Source organism: Camelus ferus, chromosome 9, assembly GCF_009834535.1.
Source record: "Camelus ferus isolate YT-003-E chromosome 9, BCGSAC_Cfer_1.0, whole genome shotgun sequence".
NCBI lineage: Eukaryota > Metazoa > Chordata > Mammalia > Artiodactyla > Camelidae > Camelus > Camelus ferus.
This window is the reverse complement of record NC_045704.1, coordinates 21,497,833-21,520,799: the sequence shown is the minus strand read 5'-3', so window position 1 is coordinate 21,520,799 and position 22,967 is coordinate 21,497,833. Positions and strand designations below refer to the sequence as shown.

At 44.7% G+C, this 22,967-nt stretch overlaps 1 protein-coding gene across 1 annotated transcript; it reads left to right on the top strand.

Annotated features, from left to right (window-relative positions):
• Window positions 1–13,639: 13,639 nt before the first annotated feature.
• ZBTB32 (zinc finger and BTB domain containing 32) lies at window positions 13,640–22,472 on the top strand. Its single transcript, XM_014559003.2, is given in 8 exon segments — window positions 13,640–13,889; window positions 18,250–18,363; window positions 19,866–20,851; window positions 21,099–21,172; window positions 21,291–21,359; window positions 21,483–21,538; window positions 21,540–21,648; window positions 21,832–22,472. Coding segments are annotated over 6 exon segments (1,479 nt in total). The 5' UTR covers window positions 13,640–13,889; window positions 18,250–18,363; window positions 19,866–19,964; the 3' UTR covers window positions 22,116–22,472.
• Window positions 22,473–22,967: the final 495 nt, after the last annotated feature.

The following is a 22,967-nucleotide window of genomic DNA, read 5'->3' as shown; positions in this document are numbered from 1 at the left end:
AGTGTAAAGCAAACAGATATAGCAATGGGTTAACATGCTTGAAAAACAGGGTAACCACAAATCAAAAGCATACAGTAGAGTCACAAAAACCAAAAAGAAACTGAGCTAATACAAAAGAAAATTATCAAACCACAAAAAGAAAAACAAACAAGAAAGGAACAAAGAAGAAATACCAAATCAACTGGAAAACAAAGTTCAAAATGGCAATAAACACACACCTATCAACAATTACTATAAATGTCAATGGACTAAATGCTTCAATCAAAAGACACAGAGTGGCAGATTGGATAATAAAACAAAAGTCTACAACATGCTGCCTGTAAGAGACTCACTTTAGAGTGAAGGACATACATAGATTAAAAGAGAGAGGATGGAAAAAGACATTTCATGCAAACGGAAATGACAAGAAAACGGGAGTAGCAATACTCATATCAGACAAAATAGGCTTTAAAACAAAGGTTATAAGCGAAGATAAAGAAGGACACTATATAATGATCAAAGGAGCAATATAAGGTGAGGATATTACACTTGTTAACATATATGCACCCAATATAAAAGCACCTAAATATATAAAATACTAACAGGCATAAAGGGAGAAATTGATGGGAATACAATAATAGTAGGAGACTTTAACACTCTACTAACATCATTGGACAGCTCTTCCAGACAGAAAATAAATGAGGAGATACTAAATGACACAATAGAACAATTGGACTTAGTTGATATTTTTAGGACATTATACCTCCCCAAAACAGAATATACATTCTTTTCAAGTGCTCATGGAACATTCTCTTGGATAGACCACATACTCAGGCACAAAAGAAGCCTCAACAAATTTAAGAGGATAGAAATTATTTCAGGCATCTTCTCTGACCACAATGACATGAAACGAGAAATCAACCACAGAAAAGCAAATGAGAAAAAAATGATAGCATGGAAACTAAACAACACGCTACTAACAGGCCAATGAGTCAAAGATGAAATCAAAGAAGAAATTTAAAAATACCTTGAGACAAATGACAATGAAAACACAACCACACAAAATCTATGGGATGGAGCAAAAGTAGTCCTAAGAGGGAAGTTTATAGCAATATAGGCCTTCCTCAAAAAACAAGAACAATCTCAAATAAACAACCTAACCTACCGCCTAAAAGAATTGGAAAAAGAAGAACAAACAAAACCTAAAGTCAGCAGAAGGAAAGAAATAATAAAGATCAGGAAGGAAATAAATAAAATTCATTAAAAATAATAGAAAAATCAATCAAACCAAGAGCTGATTTTTTTTGAAAAAGTAAACAAAATTAACAAACCTCTGGCCAGGCTCACCAAGAAGAAGAGAGGACACAAATAAACAAAATAAAAAATGAAAATGCATAAATTACAACCAATACCACAGAAATGCAAAAAAAAAAAAACCCATAAGAGAATAATATGAACAATCATATGGCAACAAATTGGACAACTTATAATACATGGACAAGTTTCTAGAAACATACAGTCCACCAAAAACTGAATCAAGAAGAAATAGATCATTTGAACAGACTGATCACTTGAAGTGAAACAGAATCAGCAATTTAAAAAAAAAAAACCCTCCCTGCCAACAAAAGTCCAGGACCAAATGGCTTCACTGGGTAATTCTATCAAACATACCAAGAAGAGCTCATACCAATCCTTCTCAAACTCTTCCAAAAGATTGAAGAGGAGGGAACATTCCCAAACTAATTCTATGAAGCCACCATCATCCTGGTACCAAAGCCAGACAAAGACACTACCAAAAAAGAAAACTGTAGGCCAATATGGTTGAAGAGCATAGATGCAAAAATCCTCAACAAAATTTTAGTAAACAGAATCCAACAACACATAAAAAAAGATTAGATACCACGATCAAGTTGGGTTCATCCTAGGGACACAAGGATGGTTCAACATATCCAAATCAATCAACATGATGCACCACATCAACAAAAGAAAGGACAAAAATCACATAATTATTTCAATAGATGCAGAAAAAGCATCTGATACAATTCAACACCCATTTAAGATAAAAATTCTAACAAAAGTGGATATAGAGGGAATATATCTCAACATAATAAAAGCTATTTATGACAAACCTAACCTACAGCCAGCATAATACTCAATGGTGAAAAGTTGACAGCCTTCCCGCTAAAATCTGAAACAAGACAAGGATACCCACTCTCACCACTTCTATTCAGTATAGTATTGGAGGTCTTAGGCATAGCAATTAGAGAAGAAAAAATAATAAAAGGGATCTAAATTGGAAGAGAAGAGATAAAACTGCCATTATATGCAGATGACATGATACTATATAGAGAAAACCCTAAAGGCTCCACACAAAAACTACTAGAGCTAATAAAAGAATTTGGCAAGGTAGCAGGATACAAGATTAACATACTTCTGTGGCATTTCTTTACACTAACAATGAAATATCAGAAAAGGAAAGTAAAATAGAGCCAGTGAGCTTTTATCAAAAAAAAAAAAAAAAAAGGAAAGGAAAGGAAAGAAACAATCTCTTTTAAAATTGCATCCAAAAAAATAAAGTGCTTAGGAATAAATCTGACCAAAGAAGTGAAAGACTTACATACGGAGAACTACAAAACATTGACTAAGGAAATTAAAAGTGACTTGAATAAATGGAAAGATATCCCATGTTCTTGGATTGGAAAAATTAATATTGTTAAAATGTCCATACTACCCAATGCAATCTACAGATTTAATGTGATCCCTATCAAATTACCCAGGACATTTTTCACAGAACTAGAACAAATAATCCTAAAATTTATATGGAATCACAAAAGACCTAGAATTGCCAAAGCAATAGAAGAAAAAGAGTGAAGCTGGAGGAATAACTCTCCCAGACTTCAGACAATACTACAGAGCTAAGTAATCAAAACAGCAAGGTATTGGTACAAAAACAGACATATGGATCAATGGAATAGAATTCAGAGCCCAGAAATAAACCCACAAACTTTTGGTCAAATAATCCTTGACAAAGGAGGCAAGAACATACAATAAAGACAATCTCTTCAGCAAATGGTGTTGGGATAACTGGACAGCTGCATGTGAATCAATGAAGTTAGACCACTCCCTCACAATATACACAAAAATCAACTCAAAATGGCTTAAAGACTTAAACATAAGACAAGACACTATAAACTTCTTAGAAGAAAACATAGGCAAAACATTATCTGACATAAATCTTAGCAACGTTCTTCTAGGGCAGTCTACCCAAGCAATAGAAATAAAAGCAAGAATAAACAAATGGGACCTAATTAAATGTATAAGCTTTTGCACAGCAAAGGAAACAATAAACAAAACAAAAGGACAAACTACAGAATGGGAGAAAATATTCACAAAAGATGAGGCTGACAAGGGCTTAAGTTCCAGAATATATAAACAGCTCATACAACTTAATAATAATAAAAAACCCAATCCAAAACTGGGCAGAAGACCTAAACAAGCAATTCTGCAATGAAGACATACAAATAGCTGATAGGCACATGAAAAAATGCTCAGCATCACTAATTATGAGAGAAATGCAAATCAAAACTACAATGAAGTGTCACCTCACACCAGTCAGAATGGCCATCATTAAAAAGTCCACAAACGATAAATGCTGGAGAGGCTGTGGAGAAAAGGGAACACTTCTACACTGTTGATGAGAATGTAGTTCTGTTATGTAAAGCAATATGGAGATTCCTCAAAAGACTAAAAATAGACTTCCCATAGGTTCCAGCAATCCCACTCCTGGGCATATATCCAGAGGGAATCTTAATTCAAAAAGACACATGCACCCCAATGTTCACAGCAGCACTATTTACAATAGCCAAGACATGGAAACAACCTAAATGTCCATCGACAGATGACTGGATAAAGAAGCTGTGGTATATTTATACAATGGAATACTACTCAGTTATAAAAAAGAAAAAATAATGTCATTTGCAGCAACATGGATGGACCTGGAGATTGTCATTCTAAGTAAGCCAAAAAGAGAAAGAAAAATGCCATGTGATATCACTTACATGTGGAATTAAAAAAAAAAAAGACAAATGAACTTATTTATAAAACAGAAATAGACTCACAGACATAGAAAATGAACTTATGGTTACTAGGGTGGGAGTGGCATGGGAAGGGATAAATTAGGAGATCAAGATTTGCAGATACTAACTAATATATATAAAATAAACAAGTTCATACTATATAGCACAGGGAACTATATTCAACATCTTATAGTAACCTATGGTGAAAAAGAGTATGAAAACGAATATATGTATGTTCATGTATGACTGAAGCATTGTGCTGTACACCAGAAATTGACACAACATTGTGAACTGACTAGACATCAATAAACTATATATATATATATATATACACACACACATATATATGTGAAGGCCCCTAGTATTCAAGTTCCTCTTGCTGTACAAAAAGAACACCCAAGATCAAATTGCCAAGGATGTCTCATCTCACCACTTTTTTCAGCATCATACTGGAAGCCCTAGCTAATGCAATAAGGCAAGAAAGGGAAATAAAAGGTACACAGATAGAGAAGGAGAAATAAAGCTGTTTTTTGTTTGCAGATAACATAACTGGCTACGTAGAAAGTCCAAAAGAATTGACCAAAAAACCCCTCCTAGAACTAATAAGTAATTATAGCAAAGTTGCAGGATACAAGGTTAATATATAAAAGACCAAATTGCTAGTCCCAGCATTACATCTGTTGATCACATCCCTGCCTAATATCAACTGAGATACCACTCAGACTTAAAAAGGATTGATCTAGAAATAACAAGTGCAATCACTGACACTTTGGAGATTTACAATCATGAGACACAAGTGCTATTCCTTATTAGACTTTCCTGATCTTCCTTAAGGAAGTGACTACCAATCAGGCCAAAAATAGATTAGTTTATGCTTCATTTCCATGCCATGGCAGCAAACATTTTATTCAGTAAAGGTAAATTTTCTGATAAGGAAGAAATGAGGTCAAAAGACACCATGATTCCCATAATATGTTTTAAATTTAAATATCAAGATACTTTCTGGGTAATAAGCCCTATTTTGAACATAGATACTTATATTTAGAATGCTTTACTATATTAATCCTCAAGCAGAGTGAGTGATAAAATCCCAAATTTAATCTTCCAAAAACATTCTTTTAAAATACAGGCATACTTCAAAGACATTGCAGGTTCAGTTCCAGACTACCTCAATAAGGTGAATACTGCAAAAAAGCAAGTCAGAGGAATTTTTTGGTTTCCCCACATAAAGTAGGTTTACCTATACTGTAGACTATCAACTGTGAAGCGGCATTATGTATAAAAATACAAGATATACATCCTAATTTTAAAATATTTTATTGTTAAAAAAAGGTAACCATCATTTGAGCCTTCAGAGAGTCATAATTTTTTCCCTGATGGAGCAGGTTGCCTTGATGTTCATGGTTGTTGACTGGTCAGTGTAGTGGTTGCTGAAAATTGGAGTGACTATGGCAATTTATTAAAATAAAACAACAATGAATTTAGCTACATCAACTGACTCTTCCTTTTAAACTGCCTCTTCCTTCTCTGTAGTATGCAATGCTGTTTAATAGCATTTTACTAACAGTAGAACTTTCAAAATTGGAGTGAATCCTCTCAAACTCTACTGCTACTTTATCAACTAAGTTTATGTGATATTCTAAATCCTTTGTTGCCATTTCAACAATCTTCACAGCATCTTCACCAGGAGTCAATTCCATCTCAAGAAACCACTTTCTTTACTCGTTTATTAGAAGCAACTGCTCATCCGTGAAAATGTTACAATGAGATTGCCACAATTCAGTCACATCTTTAGGCTCCCCTTCTGATTCTAGATCTCTTGCTATTTTCACCACTTCCTCCAAGGAAGTCTTGAACCTCTCAAAATCATTTGTAAGTGTTGGAATCAACTTTTTCCAACCTCCTGTTAATGCTGATGTTTTGACCTTGTCCAGTGAATCACGATATTCTTAATGGCATCTAGAATGGCAAATCCTTTCCAGGTTTTCAATTTACTTTGCCCAGATCCATCAGAAGAATCACTATCTACGGAAGCATAGCCTTACAAAATGTATTTCTTAAATAATAAGACTTGAAAGTCAAAACGCGACTTGATCCATGGGCTGCAGAGTGGATGTTGTATTAGCAGTTGTATTAGCAGGCATAAAAACACCATGAATCTCATTGTACACCTCCATCAGAGCTTTTGGGTGAGTAGGTGCATTGTCAGCGAACAGCAATGTTTTGAAAGGAATCTTTTTTTTTTTTTTTTTTTTTCTGAGCAGTAGGTCTTAACAGTGAGCTTAAAGTATTCAGTAAACCATGTAACCAGATGTGCTGTCATCCAGGCTTTGTTGTTGCATTTACAAAACACAGGCAGAGGAGATTTAACATAATTCTTACGGGCCCTAGTACTTTCAGAATGGTAAATGAGCACTGGCTTCTACTTCAAGTCACCAGCTACATTAGCCCCTAACAAGTCAGCAGCCTGTCCTTTGAAGTTTTAAAGCCAGGCATTGACTTCCCTTAAATCTCACGCACCAACCTCTGCTAGCTTCAAACTTTTCTTCTGCAGCTTCCTCACCTCTCTCAGCCTTCACAGAATTGAAGAGAGTTAGGGATCTTGTTCTGGATGAGGCTTTGGCTTAAGCAAATGTTGTGCCTGTTCGGGTCTTCTATCAAAAACTTTCTCCATATCAACAAGAAGGCTGTTTCACTTTATCACTCATATGTTCACTGGAATAGCACTTTTAATTTCCTTCAAGAACTTTTCCTTTGCACTCACAACTTGGTGAACTGTTCAGCGCAAGAGGCCTCACTTTCAGCCCGTCTGGGCTTTCAACATCCCTTTCTCACTAAGCTTAATCATTTCTAGCTTTTGATTTAAAGTGACAGACGTGCAAGTCTTTCACTTGAGCACTTAGAGGCCATTGTAGGGTTATTAATTGGTCTAATTTCAATAGTGTTGTTTTTCAAGGAATTGGGAGACCCTAGGAGAGAGAGACAGACGAGGGAACAGCTGACTAGTGGAGCGTTTAGCGCACACACAACATTTATCAGTTAAGTTCGCTGCCTTGTGTGGGCGCGATTTGTGGTGCTCTGGAACAATTACAATAGTAACATCGAATATCACTGATCACAAATCACCATAAAAATAAAATAATGAAAATGTTTTAAATATTGCAAGAATTACCAAAATATGAGACAGAACCATGAAGTGAGAAAATGCTGTTAGAAAAATGGCACCAATAGACTTGCTTTCACAAACCTTTAGTTTGTGAAAAAAAATGAAGTATCTGCAAAACACAATAAATTGAGGTCTGCTTGTACTTTAAATGCTATTGGTTGGTGCTAAACATTTTTAAGGCGTTTTCAACGTATTTCACAAAATGTGTCATTTAAAAAGTGTACATTATCACTAGATAAAACCAACTGTGTGTATATTTTCTCCCTAATGAAGTATGTTTGTATATTTCCTTCTCAAGAGATTTTTGTCCCAATAGCTTTCACTGTTGAGTAGACTATGTTCAGGGAGAAAAATACTTAAAAGAAAAAAACTAAGAGTGTATTGATGAAAAACTAAGAGAATGTTATATAGCACAGGGAAATATATTCAATATCTTGTAGTAACTTACGCTGAAAAAGAATATGAAAACAAATGTACGTGTGTTCCTATATGACTGAAGCCTTGTGCTGTACACCAGAAATTGACACAACATTGTAAACTGACTATACTTTGATAAAAATATATATTTTTAAAACTAAGAGAATGTTGATTACTCTTGCATCTGGGTGATAAGTACATAGGGGTTCATTAAACTGTTCTCTGTTAAAAAAAAATAGACACTTCTGTGATTTTGTACAGCTTTTAGGAGAATGCCAGCACTCCTGAGCATGACCAACTAGACCAGGTCCTGCCGACCACATCCAGCCTCTCCCTCCCCTGCCTCCCCTGTTCCTCCTTGCTTTGCTCTCCCTGTTCCAGAGACATTGGACTTCCAGGCCATGTTTCCTCCCAGCCCAGAGCTCTGGAACCTACTTTCCTACTGCCTGGAACCCTCTCCCTAGTCTGGTTAGTGAGTACTCATCCTTCAGATCTGAGTGCAAGCATCACTTCCTCCAGGAAGTCCTTCTTGAGAACACCGGCCAGATCAGAGTTTTACTTTCTTAATCTATCTTGTGGCCTTTCTTTGGAGCATTTAGCACAGTTTTAATTTTATTTTTAATTAATAACAATAGCCAGCACTTACTCTGTGCCAAGGGCTGTCCTAAGGACTTCATGGGTATCTGCTCATTTGATTCTCTCAACGCACAGAAAGTGGAAGAAACTTGTTCAAAGTCATACAGCTGGTAAATGATAGAGGCAGTACTGAAACTCTGTCAGTCTGATTCCAGAGCTGACACCTTAACCATTCTGTTCTGCTCTTTCCGCGTGATGTGAATAATATGCATCTCTCCTACCAGACTGTGATTCCTCAATGGTAGATACTTGGTGTTATAGACTGAATTGTGCCTCTGCCCCCAAATTCACGTGTTGAAGCCTCAGCCCTCAATGTGACTGTATTTGGAGATATGGCTTTTAAGGAGGGCATTAAGTTAAATGAGGGCATAAGAGCGGGCCCTAATCCAACTGGACTGATGTCCTTCTGTCTCAGTCTGTTTGGGCTGCCATAAAAGATTATCATAGACTGGGTAGATTATAAGGAACAGAAATTGATTATTCACAGTTTCAGAGGCTGGGAAGTCCAAGATCAGGCACTGGCAGATTTGGTGTCTGGTGAGGGCCCAATTTCTGGTTAATAGATGACTGTCTTCTCACTGTAACATCACATGGTGGAAGGGCCAAGGGAGCGCTCTGGGGCCTCTTTTAGAAGGACACTAATTACCGTTCACGAAGGCTCCACCCTTATCCCCTAACCAACTACCCAAAGGCCCCACCTCCAAATATCCTCACACTGGGGACTAGATTTCAATATACGAATTTTTTGAGGGACAGAAGCGTTCTGTTTATGACACTTTATACAAAGAGGAAGAGACAGCATGCACAGAGAGAAGACCACGTGAGGACACAGTGCAAACCAAAGAGAGAGACCTCAGGAGAAACCAAACCAACTGGCACCTTGATTTTGAACTTCCAGGCTCCAGAACTGGGAAAAATAAATTTCTGTTGTTTAAGTCACACAGTCTGTGGCATTTTGTTACAGCAGCCCTAGCAGACTAATACACTTGGTCTCTTCTGCTTGCCATTATATATACCTTGGGGTAAATGCCATGCCTAGCATATAGTAGGGCTTCCAAAAATATATACTTAGGTGTCACCATCTTCTCTGGAAAGTTTTCTCTTCCCCTTCTCCCTCCCCCAGCCCTGGCTTAAGTGCCCCTTCTGGGCTTTATTTGCTACACTTTCCACTTGGTTCTGGAAGGATACGTTTTAAGGTCTAATTCCTTTGTAGGAGGTTAAACCTTAGAATTAAAAAAAAATTGTTTTGGGGGGAGTAATTAGGTTTATTTATTTACTTACTTATTCTGATGGGGATACTGGAGATTGAACCCAGGACCTCATGGACGCTAAGCATGCACTCTACAACTGAGCTATATCCTCCCCACTTAAATCTTTGAATTTAAAGATTTCAAAGGGACTGAGTCTTCTCCAGGGCTCAGCACAGATGGCGTATGCTTTTGGAGTTTAACAAATAATTGAGTAAATGCAAGTCTCCTGACCTCTGGAGCCTTGGTTCAAGTCCTGGTTCAAGACAACCTGAGTTCTAAGCTTCATATCTAAATTCCTGTGCAACCTGGGGCACTGACCCTCAAAAATAATCATGGCCTTGAGTTCCTCCAGAGATCAAAGCTTGGGTAAAGTGCATGATGCTCTGGAAAGTACAGGGTCATTTTGATACCTGTTATAAGAATGTATACAGTTGAGCCGAGCCCCTGAGTCTTAGTCATTTGCCTAACTCCAGCCAGACTTCTAGCTGCACCTCAGACATGCCAAGTTTACTCCTGTCTCAGGGCCTTTGCACTTGCTACCTCTTCTGGGAACACACTTCATCTAGACATTCCCATCGTAAATATTTGGTCTTAATTTTCAGTGTCTACACCAGAGTCAAGGCAGGTGATGTAGATTGCAAGGAAACAGTTTGGTTTCAGGGCATTGGGGAAGGGAAGAGATGTCACTGTTCTATTAGTTCATTTAATCCTCTCGGCAGTCCTGACAGGTATTTATTGTCACTATCCCTACCTTACAGATGAGGAAGTTGAGGCCAAGAGACATTAAGTAACCTGCCAAAGTTCTCACCATTAGCAAGGAGGAAGACCAGGACATGAGTTCAGGCAGTTTGGATCCACTGTCCACTTTCTTTTTTTTTTTTTTTTGGATTCTTGAACGTAAACTTTAATGTGATTTGATAAATGTATGTTATTTGCGTAGCCACCACTAAACTCAATATACAAAACATTTCCATCACCCCAACTTGGGTCCCAAGATGACCCAAGCCACTGAGATGTTGTCATTATTGTTGCCATTGTATGAAAGATTTGTTTTTTTCTGGAGGTTCACAGAAATGGTATCATGTATCTTGCGTTTTTATGTGTCTGGTTTCTTTCACTCATCATGTTGTTTTTGGATTTGGCCACTTTGTTGTCTCAGTTGTTGCTTCTTTTACATTGCTGAGTAGTTTCCTGCAAATCCTTTTCCACGTGCCTCTTTTTTTTTTTAACTTTTTTAATTGAGTTATAGTCATTTTACAATGTTGTGTCAAATTCCAGTGTAGAGCACAATTGTGCAGTTATACATGAACATACATATATTCATTGTCACAGTTTTTTTCACTGTGAGCCACCAGTGTCCACCTTCTTAGCCACAAAGCTCTCTGTTTCTCAGTATACATTAAAGTGTAGTTGACACAGGGCCTGGCATGAGGTAGTTGCTCAATAAGCCATAGCTATTTCTCTACTCGTCTAATCTTACAATCCAGCCTCCAGAATGAAGCCAATAGCCTTTCCTACTCTCCATCTTGCCAGAACCCAGGGTCCCTCACTCCATCCTCTCAGGCCTGAACACGTTGGGTAGCTGGAACTGAGGGCTCTATACCAAGGCTCTTGAGTTCCAGTCCAAGCTCCACCATTCACTAGCCCTGTAAACACAGAAATGTTGCATCCCTCCCCAGGTGTCAGTTTCCTCACATGTAAAATGCGGACAATAACAATCCATATATCCTGGAATCATTAAAAGATTTGGTGAGATGACACACTCAGAATGCTTTCCACCCCACGTGGCTCATAAAAAGTGTTCAATAACTGGTTGTTTAAAAAAAGTGCTCAATAAATTGTAGCAATTATGATTAAGGCTTCTTAATAAGAAGCTCCCAAAGGTCTGAGGCTATGAAATATGTCCCAACCACCTTTAGGACCAAAGTTGGGACCAGATGACCTCATTGCTTGCAGACAAGGCTGGCTGGCTGAGAGGACTTCTTACCTGACCCAACACAGGATCTATAAGACAAGCGCTTCCGGGAGGCAATGTGGTTTAGGGGGTGATCTCTTGGGTCTGATAGAACTGGTTATGAATCCTAGCTTTGATGTATCCTCAGGGCCTGTTTCTTCATCCATCAAATGGGAAGGGAACAGTGTGAGAGATGATTAAGAATGTGGGTTTGGATTCAGAAGATTATATATTATATATATACTCCTTGATCAGCCATGGACCAGCTATGAGAGCTGAGATGAGTATCTCAGCTCCACAAGCCTCAGTTGTCTGTTTCAGTGGGCGTTGTTATCTTTCCTTTTCCTAGGGTGGCTATGAGGATTTCCCAAGACCATGGGTGCCCACACTCTGGACACTGTAGCTGTTAGGATGGGAGACAGTGTGTATCGATGTTTAGGAGCTTAGATTCTGGAGTCGAACTGCAACAGGCCTAGTTCAATATTATTATACTAATTTTAAAAATATCCTTTTCTAAAACGCAAATGCATTTGCCCGAAAGTTTGAGTTGTTGAAAATACGTGCTGAGTGCTGAATCCTTCAGGATCAGATTCAATTCCAAAAAAATCCCAAACCAACCAAACAAAACCTCCTCATTTATAAATGAAGTAAACCAAGGTCAACCACGACCACATCAGATCCCATTCCACAGCTACAAGATCAATCCTACTTAATGGTAGTGTAGCTTGAATGCTGGACTCTCACCAGAACAAGGTCGGAGTCCCAGCAATGCCCACACTCGCTGTGGGATCTGAGGCAAGAGACTTCACCTCTGATCGTTAGCATTTAGTCCGACATAGTAATCTGCTCCCTCACAGGTATATTTAGAAGGATTCAATGAGATGATGCACAAAGTGTAGTACACGGAAAGGGCTCAGCAACCTGGAGCTCTTTTCACTGTTACTACAGCGCCTGTTTTTCCCCTATTTGAAGGGATAGATCTCGCGTGCCCGGTACTCGCCTTAGGCGATCTCGGTCCCGATTATCCCAGGCTCTTCTGAGTCTCGGCCTCCTCAACAGGGCCTCTCCAACTCCTTCCTCACCACACTCCCCACCCCCAGTTCTTCAGCTAGCCGCAGGAAAGAAGACGCCAGACAGCACTCACCAGAGCCCCGAAAAGCAGAAGCAAAGGGACAGAACTCTAACCACGGCCCGAAACCGTTGGGCTGGGCTCCCGCCTCCCGGTCCACTGACCAATCAAAGGCAAAGATGCAAGCCTCTGGACCAATCAAAAGTGGCAGCGGTGGAGCAATGCCCGCCTCCGTAAAGCGCCCTCGCTCCTCATTGGATGTGTCCAGGCTAAGCCAGAAAGTTGGGTCAGCCAATCAACGGTGCAACCGCAGCGGGGCTGGCGAGAAAAGAGAGTTGGTCGCCAGTGAGAGATTGGCGCGGTGCGTCAGCGCGAAGCCTTGCCTCGTCAGAAAGCCCACCGGCCAGGCTTTAACCGCTGGCCAATTAAAGGCAAGGCAACTGCCATGGGCCATTCTCTTTACGGTGGGGGCCGGTACATGAAGTATGTAGTTAATCCTGGCTCAGCTGTCAGTCAAGGCATTAATGAGTATTTGAAATGTGAGCATCTAGGCCAGTGAGGGGGTCAAGGCACTGCCACTTCTTGAGTCTTTTCTGTCCCCGTATATTTCCGGGTGAGGCAGGGTGCCAGTCCAATGGTAGGGCAGGAGAAGATGCGGTAAAGGGGAGCTGGCCACAGGCACCCAAAGCCTGGCTGGCTCTTCAGGGCCTCCCATCCAATCACAAACTCTTCTTCACCGATTGTAAGGGGTTGAGACAAAGGGGAAGGGGGTTGCAAAGAGAGCTACTCAGGGTGTAATGACAGACGCAGGAAAGTGGTGGTATCCCTGAGCACTTGCGGAGGGAGATTCCAAGGCTATTTAGGTGGGCGAGGGGGTTCAGCACCCAGTCTCTTCAAAGAGAGAGTAGGACAGAGCAACTCCGCAGCCAGTCAGCATTGAGAGCGGAGTGGCAGATGAGATCTCAGCGTTAGAGGCCTGAAGCTTAAGTCCACGGACCAATCAGACTTAAGGTCCTGTCCCTCCACAGCGCCAGCCAGGTGGGCACGAGCTCTGGAGCCAATCAGCAGAGGGAACGAGGCAGGAGTGAGGAAGTGGAGCTGTCCTCGGTGCCTCCCAGGCTGTTGAGGACGCTCAGCAGGCGGGAACCCCAAAGAGGGTGTGGCCAGCGCTGCAGCCAATCAGCGTCTGCATCGGGATCCAGGCGCAACCGGCGAACTGTGCACGCGATCGAGCGTCGCTCTCCAAGCCTCGAGCTGCTCCCCACTTCCTAACGGCCACTAGGGCTTGGGCCGCCCTGAGTGTATGTGGTGCTGAGTGGGGAGAGGAACAAGGCCTGAGTCGGTGAGTGCCATGGATTTTCTTACTTTTCTTTGGGCTTGGGCCTGGCCCAGGCAAAGATGGCATATGGGGGACTGAGTGGTCGCCGTGAGGGTCAGGAAGAGCTTTAGGCTCTGCGGACACCCTCTGCCCTACAGAGGCTGGAAATGGGGCCTCTTGAGCAACTTTGGGCCCAGCTGGGCAGAGGCCAGGCTAGTCTCATGTGAGTTGTTCCATGGTCCCTGAGGCAGCCTGGTTTGAAAATGTGTTGTGGGGCATTGGGAGGCCCTTGGAGCTCTGTGTGGGGTCACTGGCCATGAGTTATGGCCTCTGAACTGTGAGAAATTGGACTGAGCCCAGATCTGGTGACTAGGAGAGGTCTATGACTCTCCAGAGGTTATTATGAGTCGTTGGCCAAGAAATGAAACTAGTGTGCACTTGAGAGGTTTTCTGGGATCTTTGGATCCAGCCCAGGCTGAGAGTAAGTGTTAACGAGGTCAAAAGCACAATGTGGAGTTGTAAAGAGAAATTGCATCCAGGCTGTGCTGGGAACATGTGACTGCAAGGCTTTGGGGGGTCTTTGGATTCTGGGTTGATGTGCTTTTGGCAGATTTTCCAGTACTGGGTCCAGGTTGGGCAATGTGGCCAGGAGATTAGGCTCATGATCTTCTGGAGGTTCCAAATCCCAGCAGATTATTTGCCCTCCATGAAGTATTATTGCTTTGTGGTGGCTCTGGACAGAACCAGGACTGAATTGTGTCTGGGGCCTTTTAGTCCCTGTCCCCACTTCTTCCCCAAACCCTATCTAGTCATGCCCAGGAGATATCAGGCTCTAAGCATGGGGCAAGGGCATGGGTAAGGTGGATGCTGTACTAGAGCCCAGAAGAGACGTGTGAGATATCCTGCTCTTTAGGAAATGACCCAGGTTGTCATTACTGAAGATCTTTTTATACTTATGGGGCAGGATGTTGATACCTAATTTCACTCAGCTGTTCAAGCTCTGCATGGTATTAGAGCTTTCAGGGTGATTTCATGTACACCCAGAGTTCTTAAACCAAGGGTGAGGGGGCAAAGGGGTAGTCTATGAATGGATTACAAGGGTCTATGGACTCCTGGAAATACTAAGAAAAACTGTATGCATGTTGTCTGGCAGGAGAGGGGACAAAAGCAGCCACAAGGCTAAGTGAGAAGGAGTATAACTTGTCCAAGGATGAGCTTCAGAGCAGTCTGCAACTCTCTTCTCACTCATAAGCAAAACAGTATGAGAATCTACAGTTTTCTGATGTAAAGAGCTGATTTCATGACTTACAATTTTTAAAGGGCTAGTGACCTCCAGAGAGGTTAAGAACCACTGGAATAAATCAGGCTCCCACATTATTTATGGGGCTTAGGCAAGACTAGAAGTAGAGATTTCCCCTTTTTTCCCCATACCTGGTGTTGGCACACACTTCAAGGTGTCTCGTATACTAGCCTGCATGTCCAAGCTCAGTCTACATGTCCCTCCCACACAATCAGGGCCACACAAATACATCAGTCACACAGTCCACTCTGAAGGGTATAGACCTGGGGCTGAGGCACATGTAAGCCTTGGAAGTGGGCCATTTGGGCCAGGAGGTCCAGGGTTCTGAGTTTCCAGAGCATGGTCTAGAATTGAGGGGCACAGGGTCCAGGTGGGCACTTCCTAGATACCCATGCACTCTTCAGTCCACAGGGAGGGACACAACTAGAGGAGGTCAGAGTGAGGCCCTCTGCCTGGGCTTGAGGCAATGCTGATACTCAATACTGGTCTTGAAAACAGTCCCTGTAAGGAAGCTGAGGGTCTCATAAGAGTTAGCCCCATATTAGGACTGTAGAAAAAGTCCATCCACTGCGAGGATGCAGTGGAACCTTGGTTGTTTTTAGTTCTAGTCTGGTCCTTTTGCCATTTAATCCACAAAAGGTGTGTTGATAGGGTGTTTGTGACATAGATTCAGCTCACCTGCCTATTACTATATCTGGATCTTGTGTTATGTAGAACATAGACTTAAATTATGTTTCAGAAAGAAACTAATTCACCCTGTGTTGTCTCTTCTCTGGTATGTGTTGGATGTACTTAACTAAAAAGAGTGACTATTTGAAAGTTCATATAAAATTTGGATAATTGCTCTTAATCTATATAAAATGCTGTGGAGAATTTAACTAGTTTGCGGAAAGCGATGTGTTCTGGAAGAGTGGAGAGTTCATAGAACTTTTCTAAATTGAATCTTGTTTAGCTTGGCTTTGAGGTACTCAATATTTGGGGGTACTCAATATTTAATACATGAGATAAAGGGAGAATTTTTTTGTAAAACAATCATCCCTCTAACTGGCATATTCTGATGATTTAGTTTTAATTATAATATTTAAAGAGAATCTATACTTGTATTGCTGTGTTGACATTTTTACATCAAGCTGGGTTGTGCCTGAAGGCAGGTCAAGTCCATTAGTAAGAATTAAAAAATCAGATTTCAAATGTTATTAACTAATATGAGAATTAGAAAGGACTGAGGCAAAAATCACACCTCACTTTCCCATATATTTCTCTTCCAATTATATCCCACCTTATCTCTCCTACCCACTCTACCCTCTCCCAGAATGCAGGCTTGTGTCCTCATAATCTGTGCTTTCCTGGCCCCACACCTGGGAGACAACTACAGGCAATTCCTACTGAATCAGCCTGGGAAGTAGAAGGTGGGCAAGGCTTCTGAGACTGGGGAGGAGAGCCCTTTCAAGAATGGAAACGGTCAACAGTGTCCCTGTCCTTCCAAGTCAAAGTGCTATTTGTTTCTGCTTCTGCTGTCACTACTCAGTGCCAGATGGTTTGGGCTGTGCAGTCAAGAATGTAGGAAGAAGGGCTAACGTGCAGAAGGCCCTAGAGATACCTCTAAGGAGGCGGTCTCTAAAGGGATATCCTTAGGTAGGGGTAGACACCAAGTGGGAGGAAAGATGGGGTTTCCCATTCTTGGGGGCTTTCATTCACTGAATGGGGAGTCCCCTTGCCCCTTCCCCTCCCTTTTAGGTTTCCTGAAAGCCCGCTGACACTCCTTGTCAACTGCATTTGGATAAGAGGATGCTGCCCTTTGAGCACAGCCTCCAACTCTTTTGATCAGCAATGGGCAAACCTCCAGTGGGCGACCTGAGTCATGGATGCACGATGTAGGCCTGGGAGGTGTGAGGGACCACACTGCAGTGGGTGATGACGTAATAGTCTTCCAGACCCCTATACCCACGTGGGGTTTCTCCCTCGTGTCTTCCCCTACTTGTTCCATATCCTCAGGGAGGGTGGATTTCTGTGTTGGAGGAAGGATGTTTCCCTCTGTATACGCAGGAGTCAGGGATTGGAGCTCTTCTGTGTCCAAGTCAAGTGTCTTATATGGGTAGCTAATGAGTCCCTGGGTGTGGTGGTGTGAGGAGTTAGAAAGCTCAGAAATGGAAAATATTTAACGATCAGAGTAGCAAATGAATACAGCCTGCCCATTTGCATTTTCCCTTTCACTCTGACTCATCTTCCCCTCTCCCCACACTATTATTGCCCCTCCACCAGCCCCACCCATTGGCACACCCTGTCTGATCTAGGAAGGATTAACATCTGCTTGCACCCAAGCTAGAATGAGGTAGAGGAAAGGCATGTTAGGTCTGGAGAGAGAGAAGGCTGGTCTGAACACTGTGGGGTCCTGGAGCCAAAAGGTGAAACAGGAGTTTAGAGACATTTGAGTATTTGAGTCTAGGAGGGGACTAGAAGCCTCGGGGAACCAGAATGTGTCTTGTCTTGTCTTGTCACCGGAGCAGCCTGCCAGTGCTTGACTTGTTCATCTTCCAGTTACTTATCAGGCATATGTGATATGCCAGGCACTATCATAATCAATTTATTGACACTTGTTCTATCATGAAAAATTTGCCATAGGATGAGGAATAATGAAATAGCAAGAAACAGAAAAAAAGAAATTTGAGTCTCTCAGCCCTCCCCTCTTCCCCAGGTTAAGGAGTGCTAAAGTGTGAAAAGAGGGGAAATCTCTGAGGAGCTTCACCCCCTAGGCAGGAAGTGAAAGAAACCCCGGAGTCCTAATTTCAGAGAAATGTCATTTGTCATCAGCCTTAGAAAAGGAGTTTTTCTCTTCGAAGACCACCGCAGGCCCTTCCTGGGGTTGCCCCCTTCAGAGCCTGAGGGAGGATCTGAGTCACACACCCAGTCCCCACTGGTGCCCCAGATGACAGGGGTCATTCCCACAGAGCAGTGCAGGCTTCCTAGTACTGAGCCAGGGAGAGGAAGGAGCAGGCATGCTTTTGGCCTCCTTCACTCTCTCCCGGGAACCCAGATGTTTCAGTCCTTTTTGCTTCTGAGAGACTCGATTTCTTTTTTTGTCAGAGCTCTACTGACACCTCTAAGAAACAGAACTAAACTATTTGAATGATGCCACGTACCGAGAAACCACTTTCACATTCATCATGTCATTTCATCTTCACCCTTCCTCCAAATGAGGTAAGCAGAGGTTATCCCTATTTCATGGCTGAGGTAACTGAGACTCAGAGAGGTGACTTACCCAAGGTGACTTCACTAGTAAATGGCAAAGATGAGACTCAAATGCAGGTCTGTTTATTCCAAAGTTATTGTTGCTTCAGATACACTTCTTTGCCTCTAACAGTTCACAAGTGAAATGAGACAGGAGGTTAGGAGGCAGAATGCCTGGGTTCTGGAAGTAGAGGAGTGGTCTCTCCTGGAGGGGTGAAACAGAGCCAGGGGTATAAAACCACACCCCTCAGGGGAGTGTGGCAGACTGATACTTGGGACATCCAATGGAAGACTGTGAGGTCAGGGGCGGGGCTAGCCCCTGGGGGGCCCCAGGAGCCCCAACAGCAGTTCAGAGCATGCGGTGTCCAGGAGGAAGCTACAATCGGTGAGTGGTTGCTTCTCCCCACCTGAGACTTTCCTCCCATTACACCCCTCTTTCTGTCCACTTCCTGCCAACCTGCAGCCCTCTCCCTGAGATGTCCAAGTAGTAATCCTACTTCCTCCAGGGTCCGTACTCGCCGTGAGCCCACACCTAGGAATGTGCCTGCCGGGCTCTGGGACACTTGGGTCTGTCTCTGTATCTGGGTTCCCCAGTTCTCTTCTTAAAAGCCAATGTGGTGGTTTTGATGTGTGATAAACTTCTGCGTTGTTGGGTTCTGTCTTTCTAGTCTTCACTTTTGGCTTACGAAAAACAAAATTGAACCATCTCCTTATCCTAATCTTGAGAGGAAATAGCCTCTCCCTCTATAGTTCCTCTTTCCCATTCTCCCGCTTCCTCAGGGGTCAAAGCCTTCTCCAAAGTCTCTCCATCCTTGAGTGGGGAGCCTTCTCTCCTGTGGCTTCTGACCTGCTCTCTTAACTCACTGCATGGGAGTCTTTGGTCTCTTCCAGTTCCTTCTCTGAGGATGTGCTCTAGAAGTTTCGGCCTCAGGGAGACGATTGATGCCTTAGAGACTGCCCTCCTGCAGCTACAACCCCTGTTTCGCTGCCGTTTCTTCCTCTCAGGACCTTCAGCTCCACATGACGGGCTTGCAGGGGGAGGACACACGAGTTTTCTAAACTCGCCTGTGAAGCTGTGTCTTGCTCCATCCCTAATTCCCAGGGATGACTGGGTTTTGTGACCTTTTTGTCTGGAATGAGGACAGTCTGGCCTGCTCAGAGGTCTTTCCCTGCAGAGGAGCCTGGAGAAGCATCAGTATCAGTGTCTGCTATCCTTTAAGTCAGACATTGCCAACTGGTGGGACACATTTATATTAGTCTTAAACCCACCAATTGATAGAGTTCTTAATTGTCTGGTTCTTGCTCTTTAAGTCCTGAATTTGGTCTAATTTCCATCCTCCCACCATCCCCGACCCCTGTTATGATTCTGGATAAGCTCAGGTCTTCTCTTGGGTTAGTTTATTTGCTCCATTCAGGACACAGGGCTCTGATCCAGAACCATCAACTCACTCTTTCTCCCCTCACTTCCACAGGCTTGAGAATATGCTGCTCCTCCCTCCCCTTTCCACCACGGACCCCACACTGTGGCCTTTCCCTCAGAATTTCTGAGATTGGTACCCAGGAAAGGCACAATGCCCCTGTCCCTGACAAGACTGCCCAGTCCTTATGGCTCTGATCGGCTGGTACGGCTAGCAGCCAGGATCCGGCCAGCACTATGTGATACCCTGATCACCGTGGGGAGCCAGGAGTTCTCTGCACACAGCCTGGTGCTGGCAGGTGTGAGCCAACAGTTGGGCCACAGGGGCCGCTGGGCTCTGGTGAAAGGCATCAGCCCTTCCACCTTTGCCCAACTCCTGCACTTTGTTTATGGGGAAAGTCTAGAGCTGCCACCTGGGGAACTGGGGCCCCTTGAGGAGGCAGCCAGAGTGTTGGGGGTGCAGTCTCTGGAAGAGGCATGCAGAAGGGCTCGAAGGGACATGGCTAGAGAAGAGCTGGGCCCAGGGCTGAAGGAACAACAGGAGGAGCCAGAGAAGCCCACAAGGGATTCTAAGAGAGGACTGGGGGAACTTGGAGAGAAGCAGAGACCAGAGAAGTTTGTTAGAGCTGGCGGGAAAGAACAGGAGACACTGCATGAGCACAGGCCACCAAGAGAGAGCCCTGAAATGGCAGAGGCAATGTGGGAGGGTCAAGGGGAGCAGATGAGATCAGAGGAGAAACTCGACCAATCCCCCATTAGCCATGGGGGAGTAGGTGGGAAGCAAGAAGTGATCACGTGGGTGAGGGACAGTCCAGGGGGCTCTGAGGAAAGCCTGCGGGAGTTCCCTGGCCCCCTTCCCCCACCAGGTTCCCTCCAAACCAGCCTCACCCCTAGGCCCTGGTGGGCTGAGGCCCCTTGGTCAGGGGAGGGCCAGTCTGCCCTGTGGAGCATCCTGCTGTTGCCACCCAGATATGGCACTCCCTTCTCCCATAGCACCCCCATCACAGGAGCCTGGCAGGAGGTCTGGCCTCAGGAACAGAGGTGAGTTGAAGGAAGACCTCTGGCTGGGAGGGAGTGGCTCAGGAGAGGCAGCGGTGATGGGCTGGGCGGAAGGGTATCACATAGCTTATCTCTACGGTACATTTCCTGAGGTGGGACAAGAAGTTCCCACCACAGGGAAAGCTAAAGCCCAGCCCGTGAGGACTCATGACACCACCCTTCCCAGAAAGGGATGGGCCAGGATCCCAGGTGTTGTCAAGGCTATAACTCTTCCCCATCCCACCCCCAGGATCCCATTGTCCCTAAACCTCCACAAAGGCCTCTGGAGCCAGAACCAGTTGGCCTCCTCCTGCCCCACCCCAGGTAAGCCCCTCACTGCCCTGCATGCACTCTGTAACATGGTCTCTTGGCTGGGGGGGCTGGGGCTAGGGCCCAGGAGTCCAGCCTGAGGAGGGCCTCTACTTCACTCTGCTCCCTCCAGGTTCCCTCCCCCAGGGCCCCACACAGCTCAGCCCTGGGGAGATGGAAGAGTCTGATCAGAGGCACACAAGTGAGTAGGGTGAGGGCACTTTTGCCTCAGCCCCACTGTAGCCCCTGAGGTCTTGCCTGGGTGCTCCAGTAATCTGGCTCTTGGATTCCCAGCCCTGCCCTCCTTTCCCTTTTGTCCCTACAGGTAAACTTGCAACCTGTGTGGGTCATGTGGGCACAGCAGGCCGCCCAATCTCGCCGACACCCTCCCCCGCCCCCTCCTGCTAGGTCTCGGCCCTATTCTTGTTCTGTCTGTGGGAAGAGATTTTCACTCAAACATCAGATGGAGACGCACTACCGTGTCCACACAGGTATGGGCGCCCTGCCCATTTGAATTGTGTCTCCTCCCTCACTCCAGTGGACCCACTCCTAGGTCCCTCTCTGCGTGCCTTGCTTCTGTGCAACTCCCTTGCCCAGTCGCCCCAACCTATCCCTAGGCCAGCCTTTGCCCCCTTCTTCTTTCCTTCACGGGCCTTACTCTTCACTTGCCCTAGGAGAGAAGCCCTTCTCCTGTAGCCTCTGTCCTCAGCGCTCCCGGGACTTCTCGGCCATGACCAAGCACCTGCGGACGCACGGGGCCGCACCCTACCGCTGCCCTCTGTGCCAGGCCGGCTGCCCGAGCCTGGCCTCCATGCAGACGCACATGCGTGGCCACTCGCCCAGCCAGCTCCCGCCAGGATGGACCATTCGCTCCACCTTCCTCTACTCCTCCTCTTCCTCCTCGAGGCCATCTCGAGTCTCGACCTCTCCCTGTAGGCCCTCTTCCTCCACCACCTGATGGGGGTGTCAGCAGCTTCTTTGGCTTCAGCCAAGGGCCCAATTAAAGAATGAACGACGGGCCAGCGGGCCCACACCGCGGGTTCTGACCCCCGCAATGCGGCTCCAGCAGCCTAGCAAACTCAGCTCCAAGAAGTGCCGCCAAGAAGGTCGCCTAGAGTCCTCTCCTAGATGACCGCAGGCCGCAGAAGCCTGGACCAACGAGTCCGTGTGGGGTTAGGACAGTGAAGTTTGCACGAGTGAAGGCTAACTGTGCGGGGCCTGGCAGTTTCATCACCAAAATAAAGAGTTTTCTGTGCCCTCCTCTCAGGATCAGAATTCTGAGTCCAGACTTTGGTCTGCGCGCGTGGGGCAGCCTTGACCCTAGTCCTGTAGCGGCCCCTGGTGGCAGTGAGTCCGCTGTTCAGCGCGGCGGCCACCTTGTCCATCTCCCAGAGCTCCCTGTCCTCCCCCGGAGGCAGCGGGCCGCGAGGGCTTGGCGTCTAGGCCGACGTAGCAGCAAGTCCTGTAGGGGGAAGCTGTCAGAACCCAAGTTACTCGTCCCTTCCACAGCAAGCAACGGAACGCGGAGTCGGAGTCTGGATCCCCGTCCTGGGGCTCGAGAGGAATGCTTGCTCCGCCCTGCTTTCGGCCACCCGGCGCCTCTCCTTGAGCACAAGGGTTGAAAGGCCCGCGCGCGGCCTCTCTGGCAGCTTCCCTCCACGCTGTACGGAACGCCTGTCGGGTCGAGCCCCGAACTGAGACTAGCCCTTTGCCGCCGCCCCTTCCCCAGCACACGCCTCCTGCAGTTGCGAACTTCATTTCCCAGTGTCTCTGGGGGTTCCCAGGGCCCGAAGCCCACTGCACTCTGGTA